The sequence below is a fragment of the Piliocolobus tephrosceles genome, chromosome 14 (genome assembly GCF_002776525.5).
Source record: "Piliocolobus tephrosceles isolate RC106 chromosome 14, ASM277652v3, whole genome shotgun sequence".
NCBI lineage: Eukaryota > Metazoa > Chordata > Mammalia > Primates > Cercopithecidae > Piliocolobus > Piliocolobus tephrosceles.
Genome location: NC_045447.1, coordinates 107,682,310 through 107,699,760, shown reverse-complemented (window position 1 = coordinate 107,699,760; position 17,451 = coordinate 107,682,310). Strand labels below are relative to the sequence as shown.

The 17,451-nt window shown below is 43.6% G+C and overlaps 1 protein-coding gene across 2 annotated transcripts in view; it reads right to left on the bottom strand.

Moving 5' to 3' along the window:
- Positions 1-7,383: 7,383 nt before the first annotated feature.
- The window catches only part of ZNF169 (zinc finger protein 169), a 44,855-nt gene continuing 34,787 nt past the window's right edge, over positions 7,384-17,451 (bottom strand). Inside the window, exon 5 of one of the 2 annotated variants that reach the window (XM_023187788.1) lies at positions 7,384-11,486. In XM_023187788.1, the coding sequence (XP_023043556.1) occupies positions 9,928-11,486 (1,559 nt within the window). In that variant the 3' untranslated portion in view covers positions 7,384-9,927. The remainder of the gene's footprint in view (positions 11,487-17,451) is intronic. The other variant, XM_023187789.1, reaches the window with a different exon arrangement.

The window sequence follows — 17,451 nt, the reverse complement described above, 5'->3', positions numbered from 1 at the left end:
GTTCAAGACCAGCCTGACCAACATGGTGAAACACTGTCTCTACTAAAAATATAACATTAGCTGGGCATGGTGGTGCATGCCTATAATCCCAGCTACTCGGGAGGCTGAGGCGGGAGAATCGCTTGAACCTGGAAGGTGGAGGTTGCGGTGAGCTGAGATTGTGCCATTGCACTCCAGCCAGATTACGACTATAGTCCTAGCTACCTGGGAGGTTGAGATGGGAAAATTGCTCCAGTTGGGGAGGTAGATAGCTGCCGTGAGCTATGATTGTTCCACTGCACTCCAGCCTTGGTAACAAAGCAAGACCCTATCCCGTCCACAAAAAAAAAAAAAAAAATTACATATTTTAAAATTATCTTCCTAAAATATTTGTTCTTTTTTTTTTTTTTTTTTGAAACAGACACTCTCTCTGTCATACAGGCTGGAGTGCAGTGCTGTGATCTCAGCTCACCGCAACCTCCACCTCCTGAAGTCAAGCAATTCTCCTGCCTCAGCCTCCTGAGTAGCTGCGATTACAGGCGTGTGCCACTACACCTGGCTAATTTTTGTATTTTTAGTAGTGACAGGGTTTCACCATGTTGGCCAGGCTAGTCTTGAACTCCTGACCTCAAGTGATCCGCCTGCCTCAGCTTCCCAAAGTGTTGGGATTACAGGCACGAGCCACTGCACCCAGTCAAATACTTGTTACCAAAGTGTTGGGATTACAGGCATGAGCCACCGCACCCAGTCAAATACTTGTTAATTGCTAATGTAGTTTTAATATTGTGTTCACAAATTCTTTGATAATCCCTTCCCCAGGAGATACAGCTTAGTTTCCCTCCCTTGGCATATGGGCTAGAAGTGGTGACTACTAAAAATAAGAGTATGGGAAGAGAAAAATGATAACTTTATGGGGGCAAAACCTGTCAGGCTTCACCCTCACCATGTGATCAAGGTTAACATCACCAGAAAAGTCATGCTGGTATCATGTACCCCTTGAAGAAATACAAGAGGACACTTCACCTCTGTGATATTCTTCCAAAAAATCAGTAATGCCAATCTAATAAGAAAATATCAGACACGTCCAAATTGAGACATTCTATAAAGTTCCCGGGCAGTTCTCTTCAAGTGAAGGTCATGAAAAGCAAAGACTGACAGACTTACGGACTGGAGGAGACTAAAGCGATGTGATCACTAAATGCCACATGGGATCCTGATGGAATCTAGATCAGAAGACATGGAATAGCGAAAACCTAGTGGAAAGTCCAAATAAAGTGTGTAGTTCAGTTAACAGTGTTGTCCCAATGTTAGTTTCCTAACTCTGGCAAATGTACCACGGTTGTGTAAGATGTTAACATTAGGAGAGAAACGTGAACTGACCAGCTGGCCCATGGCACCCTACTGTAAGAACAGACTTCACTTATTTATGTATTTACGATTGACACAGACTCCTAAGTTTTTTTCCCCCCAATGCTTTATAAGTCATTAGTATACTCAATTAGATTGATACTCAAATTGTCCCAGATTTGGCCAATGAATGGGAGTTCCTTCAAACTGATTCTTCTGTCCTAGAGGCATATTCCATCTTTTTTTTTTTTTTTTAATGCATTTCCTTTTTGGCCTGACAAAGTATTCCAGGATCATCAAATCCTAGTCCTGAAAGCAGCCACTTCTTCAGGTCACCCTGATTTTCATTACTGAAAAATGGTGTTAGAGGTTAAGATCTGGATAGCACCTGTGCTCACTGCTACTGGTGTGTCTGTGCTTCTTAAGTCTTCTCAGTGGACAGACCTAGAAAATGCATACGTGGGCCGGGCGCGGTGGCTCAAGCCTGTAATCCCAGCACTTTGGGAGGCCGAGACTGGCGGATCACCAGGTCAGGAGATCGAGACCATCCTGGCTAACACGGTGAAACCCCATCTCTACTAAAAATACAAAAAACTAGCCGGGCGAGGTGGCGGGCACCTGTAGTCCCAGCTACTTGGGAAGCTGAGGCAGGAGAATGGCGTGAACCCGGGAGGCGGAGCTTGCAGTGAGCTGAGATCCGGCCACTGCACCCCAGCCTGGGCGACAGAGCAAGACTCCGTCTCAAAAAAAAGAAAAAGAAAAGAAAATGCATACGTGTGTATACACAAACATACAGATATACGCACACATACACATGCATGGATACACACATACACATCTTTGGAATCAAATGTTCACACCAATACTTCCAATTCCAGTCCATCCTCACAGGATACTCATTTGTAGGACTTTTCTTCCACAGCGAGAACCCTGGCTCTCAATAACACAGACACATGTACTCATTTGCTCAATCTTATAATGCATATAAAATAGTTTCAGGATTGCTTTGCCCATACCACTACAAAACACAAACCTACTAGAGTTTGGATTTGTTTGTAATTCTAATTCACATATAACAAACTGCCCAACCAAGACTGAGGGGGTCTAGTCAAACACTGTGTGCATTATTTTCCCTTCTTTCTTATACAAGAGGTAACAAACTCTATATGCTTTTTCCACTTTGCTCTTTTCACTTAACATTTCTAAAAATCACTCCGTAACAGTTGGCTGGTATCTTCTTCATTCTTTTCACAATTACATTTGACTCCATCACGTATTATTCAATCCATTTCCTATGCTTGAATGTCCAAGCAACTTCCAATATTTTGCAACTATAAATAATGCTGATAAGTAATCGTGTGCACCTGTACATTCATATCACTGAAGGTGACTTTTTTTCCCTTCTTGAGATGGAGTTTCGCTCTTGTTGCCCAGGCTGGAGTACAATGGTGTGATCTTGGCTCACTGCAACCTCCGCCTCCTGGGTTCAGGACCTCAGCATCCCGAGTAGCTGGGATTACAGGCATGTGACACCATGCCTGATTAATTTTGTATTTTTAGTAGGGATGGGGTTTCTCCATGTTGGTCAGGCTGGTCTCGAACTGCCGACCTCACCTTGGCCTCCCAAAGTGTTGGGATTACAGGCGTGAGCCACCACGCCTGGCCTCTTTTTTTTTCTTTTGAGACAGAATTTCCCTTTGTTGCCCAGGCTGTAATGCAGTGGCATGATCTCAGCTCACTGCAACCTCCACCTCCCAGGTTCAGGCAATTCTCATGCCTCAGCCTCTTGAGTAGCTGGGATTACAGGCAACCACCACCACATCTGGCTGATTTTTTGTATTTTAGTAGAGACAGGGTTTCACCATGTTGCCCAGGCTGGTCTCGAACTCCTGAGCTCAGGCAATCCGCCCATCCAGGCCTGCCAAAGTGCTAGGATTACAGACGTGGGCCACCACATGCAGCCTGGAGGTGACTCTTAAGGGATAAATTCTTAGAAGTGCTCTTGCTTGCTGTGTCAACAGGTATGTGTATATATAATTAAATACTGCCAACTTTAAGTCTATAGGACTTAAAACATTTCGCATTCCCACCAACGATATATGAAAATGCCTGTTTCTCCAGTCTCAGCCGTAGAGAGTACTGTTAAGTTTTTAAATTTTTGACAATCTGATGGGTGAGAAATGGTATCTCAGTGTAGTTGTAATTTACGTTTCTCTTACCATGAGTGAAGTTGAACATCTTTTCACATATTTATACATCTTTTGGTAAAGAGTCTGTGCATGTCTTTTGCACAGTTTTCTATAGGATTTCTAATCTTTTCCCCCTCAATTTTTAAAACATCTACAAAGTAAGGATTAACCCCTCCTTTTTTTTTTTGGAGACGGAGTTTCACTCTTGTTGCCCAGGCTGGAGTGCAATGGCGCGACATGAGCTCACTGCAACCTCTGCCTCCCTGGTTCAAGCAATTCTCCTGCCTCAGACTCCCGAGTAGCTGGGATTATAGACGTGGACCACCACGCCTGGCTAATTTTTGTATTTTTAGTAGAGACAGGGTTTCACCATGTTTGTTAGGCAAGTCTCCAACTCTCGACCTCAGGTGGTCCGCCCTCCTCAGCCTCCCAAAGTGCTGGGATTACAGGTGTGAGCCACCGCGTCCGGCCTCAGGATTAACCCTTTATTGGTGAAGTATGGTGATTTACATGTTGACAAGGATTTTTTGTAGTCATTTGTCTTTTGATGTTATGGTACACTTTGTCCATGTAATCGCTATTTGGTATTTGTAGACATTATTTATTAATCCTTTATTGGCTCTGGATTTAGAATTAGAAAGCCTCTCCGCATACCAGGTTAAAGATTATTTCATCCATGTTTTCTTGTAGCATGTTTCTAGTATCCATGTTTCTTCTGGCAATGTGAAAAAAAAAAAAAACTTTTTTCACATTGAAATCTGTGACCCATTATAGATTCTCGTGTGTGATGGAATGGAATTTTATTATTTTCCAAATGGCTAGTCAGCGTCCCATTTATTAAAAGAGTATTTGCCACAGTCATGTGATATTCCACCTTTCGATAGGCATTTTTTAATGCATTCTGCTCTTGTTAATTTGACCTATTCATGTGCCAGTGCTATGATGTTGCTTAAATTATAGAGGCTTTGTAAAGTTTTCAAGTCTGGAAGGGCTAGTCCCTCTAAAGCACTTCTTATGCAGCAATTTTGTTGCAATTCTTTAATTTTCCATGTGGATTTTAGGATTAACTTACAGTCCATGTTAATGAAAAAACTCATTAGAATTTTTTTTTTTTAGACGGAGTTTCGCTCTTTTTGCCCAGGCTGGAGTGCCTGGGCAAAAAGATCACGCAAAGGCGTGATCTCGGCTCACCACAACCTCTGCCTCCCACGTTCAAGCGATTCTCCTGCCTCAGCCTCCCGAGTAGCTGGGATTACAGGCATGCGCCACCATGCCTGGCTAATTTTGTATTTTTAGTAGAGATGGGGTTTCTCCACGTTGGTCAGGCTGGTCTTGAACTCCGGACCTCAGGTGATCCATCCGCCTCAGCCTCCCAAAGTGCTGGGATTACAGGTGTGAGCCACTGTGCCCGGTGAGAATTTTTAATGAGATTGCAAACTTTTGTAAACTATAAGGTGAGATTGACATCTTCATTATATTGAGATGTTCTCACCAAGAAAAGAGGATGCCTTTCTATTTATTGAAGTCTATTTCTGGTTTCAGTGGTGCTTTACAGTTTTCTACTTATTGGTTTTGAACATTCTTTATTAAACTTATTCCTAAACATTTTATCTTAATCCAATGTCACCAAAATTGGAGTCACTTTTTTTTTTTTGAGACAGAGTCTCACTCTTGTTGCCCAGGCTAGAGTGCAATGGTGCAATCTCGGCTCACAGCAACCTCCACCTCCTGGGTTCAAGTGATTCTCCTGCCTCAGCCTCCCGAGTAGCTGGGATTACAGGTGCCCACCACCATGTATTTTTAGTAGAGACGGGGTTTCTCCATGTTGGTCAGGCTGGTCTTGAACTCCCGACCTCAGGTGATCCGCCTGCTTTGGCCTCCCAAAGTGCTGGGATTACAGGCGTGAGCCACCGTGCCCGGCCTGGAGTCACTAATTTTACATTTCATTTTGTGCTGCTTTTAGGTATTAACAGCCAGCTCTATTATATTCCAGAGTTCAAACGGAGTAACCCTAAAGAAGATGTTTTTGTGGTATGTTTTTTCTTTTCAAAAGGCCTATAGCTGAATCTATTTTTATTTTTAATTTTTTTTTGACATGGAGTCTTGCTCTGTCACCCAGGCTGGAGTGCAGGGGCACGATCTCTGCTCACTGCAAGCTCCGCCTCCCGGGTTCACACCATTCTCCTGCCTCAGCCTCCTGAGTACAGGCGCCCACCACCTACACTCAGCTAATTTTCTGTATTTTTTAGTAGAGATGGGGTTTCACTGTGTTAGCCAGGATGGTCTCGATCTCCTGACCTCGTGATCTGCCCACCTTGGCCTCCCAAAGTGCTGGGATTATAGGCATGAGCCACCGTGCCCAGTCAGGCATAGATTTCTTATTTCTATAAAACACTGATATTCATTTCGGGTGTGGTTTTCTATCAACCCAATCAAATCATTCTTTTCCCCTTCTTTCATCACCATTTTTATCTAAAAGAGAGGTTTCAGATGTATCTAGCAGAGATATATTTTTTTAAAAGTTCCATTTATATATATATATAAAAATATATAAATATATATATACATACACACTTTTTTTTTTTTTTTTTTAGACAGTGTCTTGCTCTTGTCACTCAGGCTGGAGTGCAATGGCACGATCTTGGCTCACTGCAACCTCCGCCTCACGAGTTCAAGTGATTCTCCTGCCTCAGCCTCCCGAGTAGTTGGGATTACAGGTACCCGCAACCACACCTGGCTAATTTTTGTATTTTTAGTAGAGATGGGGTTTTGCCATGTTTGTCAGGCTGGTCACAAACTCCTGACCTCAAGGGATCCACTCACCTTGGCCTCCCAAAGTGTGGAGATTACAGGAGTGCACCACTGCGCCAGGCCTGTTTTTTATTTATATACCATTTATCAGGTCCATTTTGGGTGAATGGCCATAGAAACTTCCATTATGGAAAAACACTTTCAAGTAAAAGGTCAATATACGTGCTGGAATTGTTATTATTTCTATTTATATTCTCAGCAGAAATTTTTAAACTGCTGGCATGAAATGACCCCACACCACACATACGCGTGCATACACACACATACACACACACGCACACCCTGCTTCCCTTGTGACTTCAGCTCTGGCCACTGGATAACTCACTGAGGCAAAATGGCTTCAGTGAAAATGTATTGATAAGGGCTGTCCCCAGTGGTCTCAAGGCACCCCACCGAAGCTAACCCGAAGACCATCTCCAGCTGAGATGCTGGGTCAGTGACCCCCATCTGTCATTCTTCTTTCATCTATCCTCCCAAGGTGAATTCTCCCAAACTAAAATCTCTTTCTTTTCATTCTGGTGAAAAACCCCTCTGAGCCAGCAGTGGCGCCAAGCACTGGGGAGACTGACCATGCAGTAAACACTTGGTGCTGAAGGAACAGGGCCAGGGCCAGGGCCAGTCTTGATGTAGGCATTTGTCAGGATCTAGGGCATTTGGGCCCTGGGGATCAGGGAACAGGAGGGACTATAGCTAAAGGGACAGTGTCTTGGGCTGGATAGAAGGGTGGGTGGCTTCAGAGTCTTAGCTCCTGACTGGAGTTTTAAGGAAGGTTGTGGCTGACGGGCTGGATCACTGGCACACAGGCATAGCTAACATGACAGGGATGTGAATAAATGCCCTTCAATCTGGCATCAGGGAAGTTGAGCTCGTGGCCAGCATCTCTCATCACAGACACTGGAAGACGTAGGAAGAGGTGAGGTTGAATACCGGAATATCCCTGTCCCATAGGACAGTAGTCCAGAATAAATACGCAGAGTAATTCCTCCATGTCTCCGAAGAGGTTGAATGCCTTGGGGTTCTCCTAAAAGTATCAGTGAATGAGGTACATAGCCAGGTATGCAGCTTTGTAGAGAAGCAGTTTATTAAAACAAAAGACCATAAAATACAAAGGACTGCTGTGCAGAAAGTGAAGCATAAACCAACTATCTCATGATCAATGAAGGAAAGCAACTCTTTTTTCTCCACTCCATATCAGGAAAGTGGAACATCTATTATTGGTTTCTGCCATCTTCACACTTATGGCGAAAGGAAACGAATGGTCAGGAGAGCACTCTGTGGCAGGTGCTCATGGCTAGACATGAATTTTGGAAGTCCAGAAGTCAGAGTGTTATGGACTAAATTGTGTCCCTCCCCACCCCAATTCATATGTTGAAGCCCTAATCCCCAGTGTAACTGTTTTTGCATACAGGACATTTAAAGTTGTAATTAAGGTTAAAATGAGGTCTTTAGGGTGTTGCCCTAATCCAGTATCACTGGTGTCCTTTTAACGAGAGACATCAGGAAAGTGTGTGTACAAAGACTAAGCTATGTGACACCACAGAGGGAAGGCAGCCATCTGCAGGCCAAGGAGAGAGGCCTTAGTAGAAACCAAACCTGCCAACACCCCGTTCTAGGACTTCCAGTTTCCTGACCTGTGAGAAGCTAAATGTTCTATTGTTTAAGGCACCCAGTCTGTTGTTTTCTTACGTTAGCCCTAGCAAATTAATACAGATTTTGGTACTGTGATAGGGATGCTTTGTAACCTAAAATGTGGAAGTGGCTTGGAACTGGGTTCTTGGTAGAAAGAAGCTACAAGAGTTTTGAGGCACATGTTAGGAAAAGCCTGGATGACCTTCAAAACACTGTTGGTCGGAATGCAGATGTTAAAGGTTCTGGGCTGGGTGTGGTGGCTCACACTTTGAGAGGGCAAAGCAGGAGGATCATTTGAGGCCAGGTGTATGAGACCAGCCTAAGCAACATAGTAAAAACCCGTATCTACAAAATCTGTTCTTTTTTTTTTTTTTTAAAGGTGATTGTGGTGAGGTCTCAGACAGAAATGAGGAATGGGTAATGGGAAACTGGAATCCTTGCAAAGGACTTGCCCAAATTGCATTCTAGTGTTTTGTAGAGTATAGAAATTGTGAGTGAGGTAGTGCAGAATATTCAGGTGATATTTCTACACAAAGTGATGCAAGTGGAGCCTGTTTCCTCCTTGCTGCTTACAGTAAAATGTGAGAGGAGAAAGATAAATTGAAGGAACTGTTAAGCAAAAAAGAACCAGTACTTAAAGATTTGGAAAATTCTCAGCCTGTCCGCATTGCAAAAAATGAGAAAGTATGTTCTCGAAAGAACACTAGGGTGTGGCTGGACAACCACGTGATAAAGAGATTAGTATAGGTCTGAATGGAACCAGTTAACCGTCTCACCAGAAATGCTGCCAGCTTGAACTGAACAGAGAAAGAGACAGGACAAAATGAAGGCAGGCTGTTGGCCTTCTGGGGTGCTACAGGAAGGTACAAGAAAAGGGAAGAATGTGATTCTCAAAGGTTCTAATGGGCCCAGAGAGCACAGGGCTAGAGGGCAAGTGTGTCTCCTCCTCAATTTCAGTGAGCCAGGAGCCACTGCCCAGGGCCAAGGAAGCGACACTGCAGCTCCCATGATCCCATGAGCCCAAAAAGGAGGGCTGCCAATCCAGTTGGCCAACAGGGCAGAGCACTGAGCCAAAGGGGATTAGTCTCGAGACTTAAAATCTAATGGAAGTTGCCTTGCCAGGTTTGAGACTTGCTGAGGATCCATCATTCTTCATTTCTTTCTCATGTCTCACCTTTGGAATGGGAAAGTCCAGCCTCTGCTTGTCCCACCATTGTATAATATTTTGGAAGCAGATAATCTGTCTGGTTTCACAGGATCACAGCTGGAGAATTTTGCCTAAGGATGAATTGTACCTAAGGTCTCATTCACGCTTGGTTTAGATGATATTTAAATGAGATTTTGGATCTAGAGTTGAAGTTGAAATGGGTAAAGAATTTTGGGACTGTTGGGATCCTGTGAATGTATTTTGTATGTTTGAAGGACCTGAACTTTGGTAGTGGAGTGTTATAGACTAAATTGGGTTTCCCAAAAAGTCATGTTGAAGTCCCAACCCCGTAGTGTGACTGTATCTGGAGATAGGGCCTTTAAGAAGGTTATGAAGGTTAAATGAGGCCATACGGCTGTGGCTCTCTCCAGAATGACTGGTATCGCTACAAGAGGAGGAAGCCACACCAGGAAAGCATACACACAGAAAACAGGCCACGGGAGGATGTGGCCAGAAAGCAGCCATCCGCAAGCCAAGCAGAGAGGCTTTAGCAGCAGCCAAACCTACCGATAGCTTCATCTGGGACTTCCCGCCTCCATAAATATGAAAATTGAGTTCTGTTGTTAAAGTCACCCAGCCTGGGGTACTTTGTTATGGAATCCCTAGCAAGCCAAGACAAATTGTGAATATAGAAGGTAAACCAAAATTCAACTATCTCATGATCGATGAAAGAAAGCAACGTTTTTTTTTTCCCATCCCATTTCAGGAAACTGAAGCATTTACTAGTGATTTCTGCCAGCTTCACACTCACGAGGAAAGGAAAGGTCAGAATATCTCTTGGGGCAGGAGCTGATGACCAGACTTGGTCCTCCTATGTCTATGCAAGTGAGACTTCTGGCTAAAGCCACGTCCGCACTCCCTGCAGACATACGGCTTCTCCCCAGAATGGGTCCGCTGATGCCGGATGAGGGCAGACTTAAAGCCAAAGCCGCGCCCACATTCCTCGCAAACGCAGGGCTTTTCTCCCGAGTGTGTCCTTCGGTCAGAGATAAGGTGTGACTTCTGGCCAAGTCCTCGCCCACACACCCTGCCAACATAAAGCTCCTCCTCTGAGTGTGTCCTCTGGTGTCGGGTGAGGAGCGACTTAAAGCCAAAGGCGCGCCCACACTCGGGGCACAGATAAGGCTTCTCCCCGGTGTGTGTCCTCTGGTGTCTGATGAGGGTGACCTTCTGACCAAAGCCACGCCCACAGTCAGGGCACAGGTAGGGCTTCTCCCCCGTGTGTGTCCTCTGGTGTCCAATGAGGGTGACCTTCTGGCTAAAACCCCGCCCACACTGGGGGCACAGGTAAGGCTTCTCGCCTGTGTGTGTCCTCTGGTGCCTGATGAGAGTGACCTTCTGGCCAAAGCTGTGCCCACACTCGGCACAGACGTAAGGCTTCTCCCCTGAGTGTGTGACCTGGTGACTAAGGAGGAGTGACTGCTGCCTGAAGCCACGCCCACACTGGAGGCACAGGAAGGGCCTCTCGCCTGTGTGTGAGCTCTGGTGCTGGAGGAGCGATGCCTTCTGGCAAAAGCCTCTTCCGCACTCGGGACACACAAAGGGCTTCTCCTCCAAGTGTGTCCTCTGGTGGAGAATGAGGGCTATCTTCTGGCGAAAGCCTCGCCCACACTCCTGACACACAAAGGGCCTCTCCCCGGAGTGAATCCTCTTGTGATTAGCGAGGGAGGAGGTATACCTGAAGCGTCGCCCACATTCCCTGCACACGTACGGCTTCTCCCCCGAGTGCTTCCTCTGGTGTATGGAGAGGGAGGCCTTCTGGCTAAACCGACGCCCACACTCAGGACACAGGTATGGCTTCTCCCCGGTGTGTGTCCTCTGGTGCTTGATAAGGTCTGATCTCTGGCAAAAGCCTCTCCCACATTCAGGGCACACATGATGCTTCTGGTGGCTGAACAGGCTTGACTTTTTGCTAAGTCCCAGTCTGTAGTTTCCACGTATGACTGCTCCAGATTCCGAGGTGTCGACTCCCTTCAACATTGTGTCTGACCCCCCAGGACGCATCCTCTGGGCCAGGCGAAGGTCTATTCCTCCTTCTGTGTTCCCTTCCAACCATTCTACTGGGTCACCTTGATGTGGGCTGAACAATGTCCTAGAAATTCTGCTTGGCCTCTTTCTTAATGAGGTGTCGGGGCCTTCTGTCTCTCCACTTTCTCCTTTTTCACTAGAGCATCTTGGAGCTTCTAGTTGGAAGTCACTTCCTGCAGATGAGCTTGGGAAGATCTGTGTGGGATGACCACTTAGTGCATAGTGTCTGAGGAGCTGCGAGCTAGAAAAGGCCACCAGGTGGGGAAGACTGGGCTGGAATTCTGTCCTAGGCTCTGCTAGAGAGAAAGTCTCGGTCAGAATCACCACAGGGGCCTGTGGATTGCAATACCTGCCCAGCAGTTTTCTTCAGATGTTCACAACAGAGACCTCTCTTCCAACCCACAAGGGCACATTACATGCTCTATTGCAGCACAGAAAACCCACACTACAAATTAGTCCTATCAGCCAAACTAAAAAGTTCAAAAAAGCATCACAGGCAGCTTCAGCTCTATAAACTGCTGCAAGTAGAGTTACACATTGATCCTCCTCTCTTGGGCCCTGCTCTCTTGCTTTTGCTCCAGCTCACGCCTATGAAACCTTGCCTGAGAAACATTTGCTTGGCCTGCCGTTTATGCAAGAGCCAAGAACTTGGTGTCTGAGCTGCAGTAAGTAACAGACTGATTACGATCCTGAAGATGCTATAAATAAGATCTAAACATCTGAACGGGAGCCATATTTTGGGCTTCCTTGACTATGGCGACTCAAGTAAGGGGCACCCACGAATCAGATAAGCTGTAGCAAGAGATACTGGTTCCTGTGAGGAACACGCTTTAGGCCAGGGAGCTTCCACAGCAGCCTGATGTGAGTTGTCTCCTGAACTGCTGCACGGACACTCTTAAGTCCTCTGGAAGAAGAGGAATCCCTGATGCTGCCCTCCTGGCAAACGAGGGTGCTGTCCTCTAGCCTCTGGGCAGACTGCAGCCAAGTATATTCCCCGAATAGCATTGCACAACACTGCACACACTGTTTTGCTCAACAATCCAGGATTTTTAAAAACTCTGGCGAATTAAGGAGAAGTTCAACGTTTGAAGGTTAGTAATAGATGACTTATTAGCATAAAGATGTTTCAGGGATTATACATATTTTGGCTTAAGCATATTCTTATCCAAAACTGTTAAAACTATACAAATTGACCTTTTCAAAAAAATTTTTTTCTAGGTTTAAATAGGCTGCCAATTGGAGATAATACTAATTCCCATGATGGCATAAATTAAAGGCTCTGGAAATTGGCAGTGCTTTCAGCTTCCGTAAGTTGATACCATAACTCCTAGGTAATTATGGACTAAGTTCTTTTTTTTTTTTTTGAGACAGAGTCTCACTCTGTTGCCCAGGCTGGAGTGCAGTGGTGCTATCTTGGCTCACTGCAACCTCCACCTCCTGGGTTCAAGCAATTCTCCCACCACAGTCTCCCGAGAAGCTGGGATTACAGGCGCACCCACCACGCCTGGCTAATTTTTTGTATTTTTAGTAGTGACAGGGTCTCACCATGTTGGCCAGGCTGGTCTCAAACTCCTGACCTCAAGTGATCCACCCACCACCCAACTCCCAAAGTACTGGGATTACAGGCGTGAGCCACTGCGCCCAGCCCCTGGAACAAATTTTTAAGAGCATTGATCAGAAATGTACCCCGCAAGTAGCAACCCATAGCAAGAAACTGAATCAGGGTTTCAAGTGCCCTATCAGAACAGAAGTGAAGAATTTAATGGAATTAAACTATTTAACTGAAGACCCTTAGTTCAAGGCAGACGATTATAAATAGAATACTGATTTATATGTTATTCCATTTGTTAACTATTTTTAATCACAAAATATGTATTTCTTATTTTTGACCATACTATTCCTAAGAAAAACTCCTTGTATCGTTGATTAGAGTCAGTAAGATCATATCTGCAAGAGGGAACTTAAGCAGCTTTAGGGATTGCCATTCACATTCCATCTGGAATACAAAGAAGGTCCTCCGTATTAAAATATTCCAGTGGAAAAAGATGTGAGTTTTGCAAGATTACAGCATACAAAGTCACTACACATAAATCCATTTTATTTCTATGTACCATCAATAAACAACTGAAAATTGACACTTAAAATAGCATCAAAAAATACAATACTGATATGTAAGGCCTGTACACTAGAAATGACAAAACAATGCCGACAAAAATGAAAGAAGTCTTATGTAAATGGAGAGCCACACTGTGTTCACATATGGCAAGACACAGTATTATTTACATGTAAGTTCTCCACAAATTGATACAGATTCAACTTGATCCCAATCCAAATCTCAGTAGGCATTTTTGATAAAAACTGACAAGCTGATTCTAAAACTCATACAAAAAAAAAAAAAAAGAATAACGAAAAGAACTTGCAAAATAAAAAGCAAAGATGGAGGATATTTTATTTTATTTTGAGATGGAGTCTCGTTGCACTTTGCCTGAGCTGGAGTGCAATAGTGCGATCTCGGCTCACTGCAACCTCTGCCTCCCAAGTTCACACGATTCTCCTGCCTCAGCCTCCCAAGTAGCTGCGATTAGAGGGGCACACCAACACACTCAGCTAAATTTTTTTGTATTTTTAGTAGAGATGGGGTTTCACTATGCTGGCCAGACTAGTCTTGAACTCCTGAGCTTATTATCCGCCTGCCTCGGCTTCACAGTGAGTTCAAGACCTAATAAACCTACAGTAATCAAAACTGCGGTATTGGCATAGAGACACTAACAGAGGAGTAGAAAAAAATATAAAGTCCAGGTATAGACCTATCATACATGGTCAACTGATTTTCCACAAAAGTACATAGGAAATTCAGTAAAGGGTAGTCTTTTCAATAAATGGTGCTGGAAAAATTGGATAATTGTATGCCCTTCCTCCCCTAAAAAAGGGGAAGTCTGAATTTATGTACATTTTTATGTCTACTCAAAATAGGCGTATAGACCTAAATGTAATTAAAAATTATAAAATTACTAAAAGAAAAAAATGAGAATCTTTTTGACCTTAGTTTAGACTAAAATTTCTTAAATACACTACCAAAACTGTAATTCATAAGAGAAAAAATTGAAAACTGGATTTCATCCCAGTTAAAAATTTCTCTTTGAAAGGCACTAGTAAGATTATAAAAAGTAAACCACAGAAAAAATGTCTGTAAATCACATATGTGATAATGGACTTCTATATAGAATATCTGAAGAACTCTCAAACTCAATAATACAAAAATAAGAAACCACATTTTTACATGGGCAAAAGATGTGAAAACACTTCTCTAAAGAAGATATAAGATGGCAAATAAGTGCATGAAGATACTCAACGTCATCAGTCATTAAGAAAAGGTCAAAACCACAGTAAGATGCCACTCACTACACAGCTATAAGAATGTCTGAAATTAATACAATAACCAAGCCAAGTTTCGACAGATACGGAACACCTGGAGCTCTCGTACACTGCCATGGGAATGCGAACAGGTGCAGCCACTTTGGAAAGCAGTTTGTGAGTTTCTTCAAAAGTTAAATATAGACTATATCCATCATCATACAACCCAGCCATTCCAGTCCCAGGTATTTATTCAACAGAAATGAAAGCATTATATTCACACGAAAACTTGCATGCTTAAAACAGCTTTATTTATATTTGTCAAAAATGAAAACCCAAATATCTTTCCATAGGTCAGTATTAAAATGTGACCTAGCCATATAAACGAATACTCAGCAATAAAAATTAATAAACTATTGATACACATATCATAGATAAAATTCAAAATAATTATGCTGAGTGAAGAATCCAGTTGTATCCTGTATAATCCAGTTATACAAATTCTAGAAAATGCAGACAAATCTATAATTATAGAAAGCTGATCAGTGGTTGCCCAGGTACAGGGGAGGACAGCAAGGAGTGGGAGGTAGGATTACAGTGAGGCAAAAGAACACTTTCAAGGATGACAGACATGCTTGTTACTTTAGTTGTGGCAGTGGTTTCATGCATGTGTACATATACCAAAACTAACCAAATTTTACACCTAAATAAGTGTAGTTTATTATACCTTAAAAACATATCTTATACCTTAATTACTGTATCTTAATAACATTTTTATCATTATTTTACTTTTTTTTTGAGACAGAGTCTCACTCTGTAGCTTAGGCTGGAGTACAGTGGTGTGATCTCAGTTCACTGCAAACTTCGCCTCCCAGGTTCAAGCGATTCTCACTCCTCAGCCATCTGAGTAGCTGGTATTACAGGCATGTGCCACCAGGCTCAGCTAATTTTCGTGTTTTTAGTAGAGACAGGATTTCGCCATGGTGGCCAGGCTAGTCTCAAACTCCTGGCCTCAGGTGAGGCCACCTCAACCCACCTCAGCCTCCCAAAGTCTGAGATTACAGGCATGAGCCACTGTGCCCAGCCCATTTTTATATAATGAAATTTTTTTAGAAAGACAAAAGCACTCAGTTGCTACATAGTATAACACCAGCTAGATAGTTATATTTAAAAGCAAAAAACAAAACAAAAATAAAATGCCAGGAAACCATGAAAATAAACAAGATAAAGCAGGCAAAAATTAATTTCTATCTCCCAGCATTCATATAAAATTAATTCTGGTTAGATTAAAGACCTAAATGTTTCCATAATTTATATGGGAGTTCTACAAATCAATAACAAAAAGAATAGATCCATTGAAAAGTAGGCAAATACCTTGAATGGTCAAATCACAGATGGGGAACCAGGAAGGGCCAAGCAACATACGAAAAGATGCTCATGCTCACTAGTAAGCAACTTAAAAACCCGTCTGACATTTCACTTCCAGCTGAATAGATGGATAAAACATGAGGTCTGACAATCCCAAATACTGGTGAGGATGTGCAACAAGAATTCTCATAGACTCCTGCTGGGAGCATTAGCTGCCATGCCTACTTCAGAACACAAGTTGGCATAACTTATGTAAGTTGAGGCTATGCATGTCTGTGAACCAGCTACTACACACCTAGGTATATATCTTTTCTCTTTCTTTCTTTCTTTCTTTGTGGGATGGAGTCTCGCTCTGTCAACCAGGCTGGAGTGCAATGGCGCAATCTCAGCTCACTGCAACGTCCGCCTCCCAGATTCAAGAAATTCTGCCTCAGCCTCCCGAGTAGCTGGGATTACAGGCATGCACCACCATGCCCGGCTAACTTTTCTATTTTTAGTAGAGATGGGGTTTCACTATGTTGGCCAGGCTGGTCTCGAACTCCTGACCTTGTGATCCACCTGCCTCAGCTTCCCAAAGTGCTGGGATTACAGGCGTGAGCCACCGAACCCGGCTGGTATATATCTTAAGAGAAACTCTTGCACATGTTCCCAAGGAGGCATATAAGAATACAGAGCAAGATTATTTCATAGTCAAAAAGTTGGAAACAACTTAATAATATTATGTGCAGAGAAGTTTACAGACATGCAAAACAACACCCTATATGAATGAAGAACCCATCGGATGGAATAAAAGGATAAAGGCAGTCATGGAATGCTAACTCAGAAAACAGAGGCGGAGGAACAGGACACAATCAGGAAAAGTATGAGGCTATTACCTGGCTTTATAACATGCTATCTCTCAGGCTATAGGGCTGCCCCAACCCTACTCATTGTACAGTTTTTCATACCTTGCTGTAATCTTAAATAATCTATGATAAAAGAAACAGAGTTATGAGAATTTACAGGATAGAAATGATGCACAAAAAAGCTATCAGGTTAAGAATAGAAACTGGCTGGGCACAGTGGCTCATGCCTATAATCCCAACACTTTGGGAGGCCAAAGCAGATGGATTGCCTGAGCTCAGGAGTTCGAGACCAGCCTGACCAATATGGTGAAACCCCATCTCTACTAAAAATACAAAAAAATTTAGCTGGGCATGATGGCGGGCACCTGTAGTCCCAGCTACTCAGGAAGCTGAGGCAGGAGAATCACTTGAACCCAGGAGGTGGAGGTTGCAGTGAGCCGAGATCCTGCCACTGCACTCCAGCCTGGGCGACAGAGCAAGACTCTGTCTCAAAAAAAAAAAAAAAAAACCAAACAAAAAACAGGGGCAGAGGACTTAGTCTCAAAGGACAGGTACTGTTTTGAAGATCACGCCAACCACATGAGCCCAAGAATGGAGAAATCCTAAATATGCTCGAGACAGGAAGCCAAGTGAGGAGTGAGCGCCCTGACGGAGGAAGGAGATGGAATGCCAGGGGTGCCCTCTCCTGGGGGGA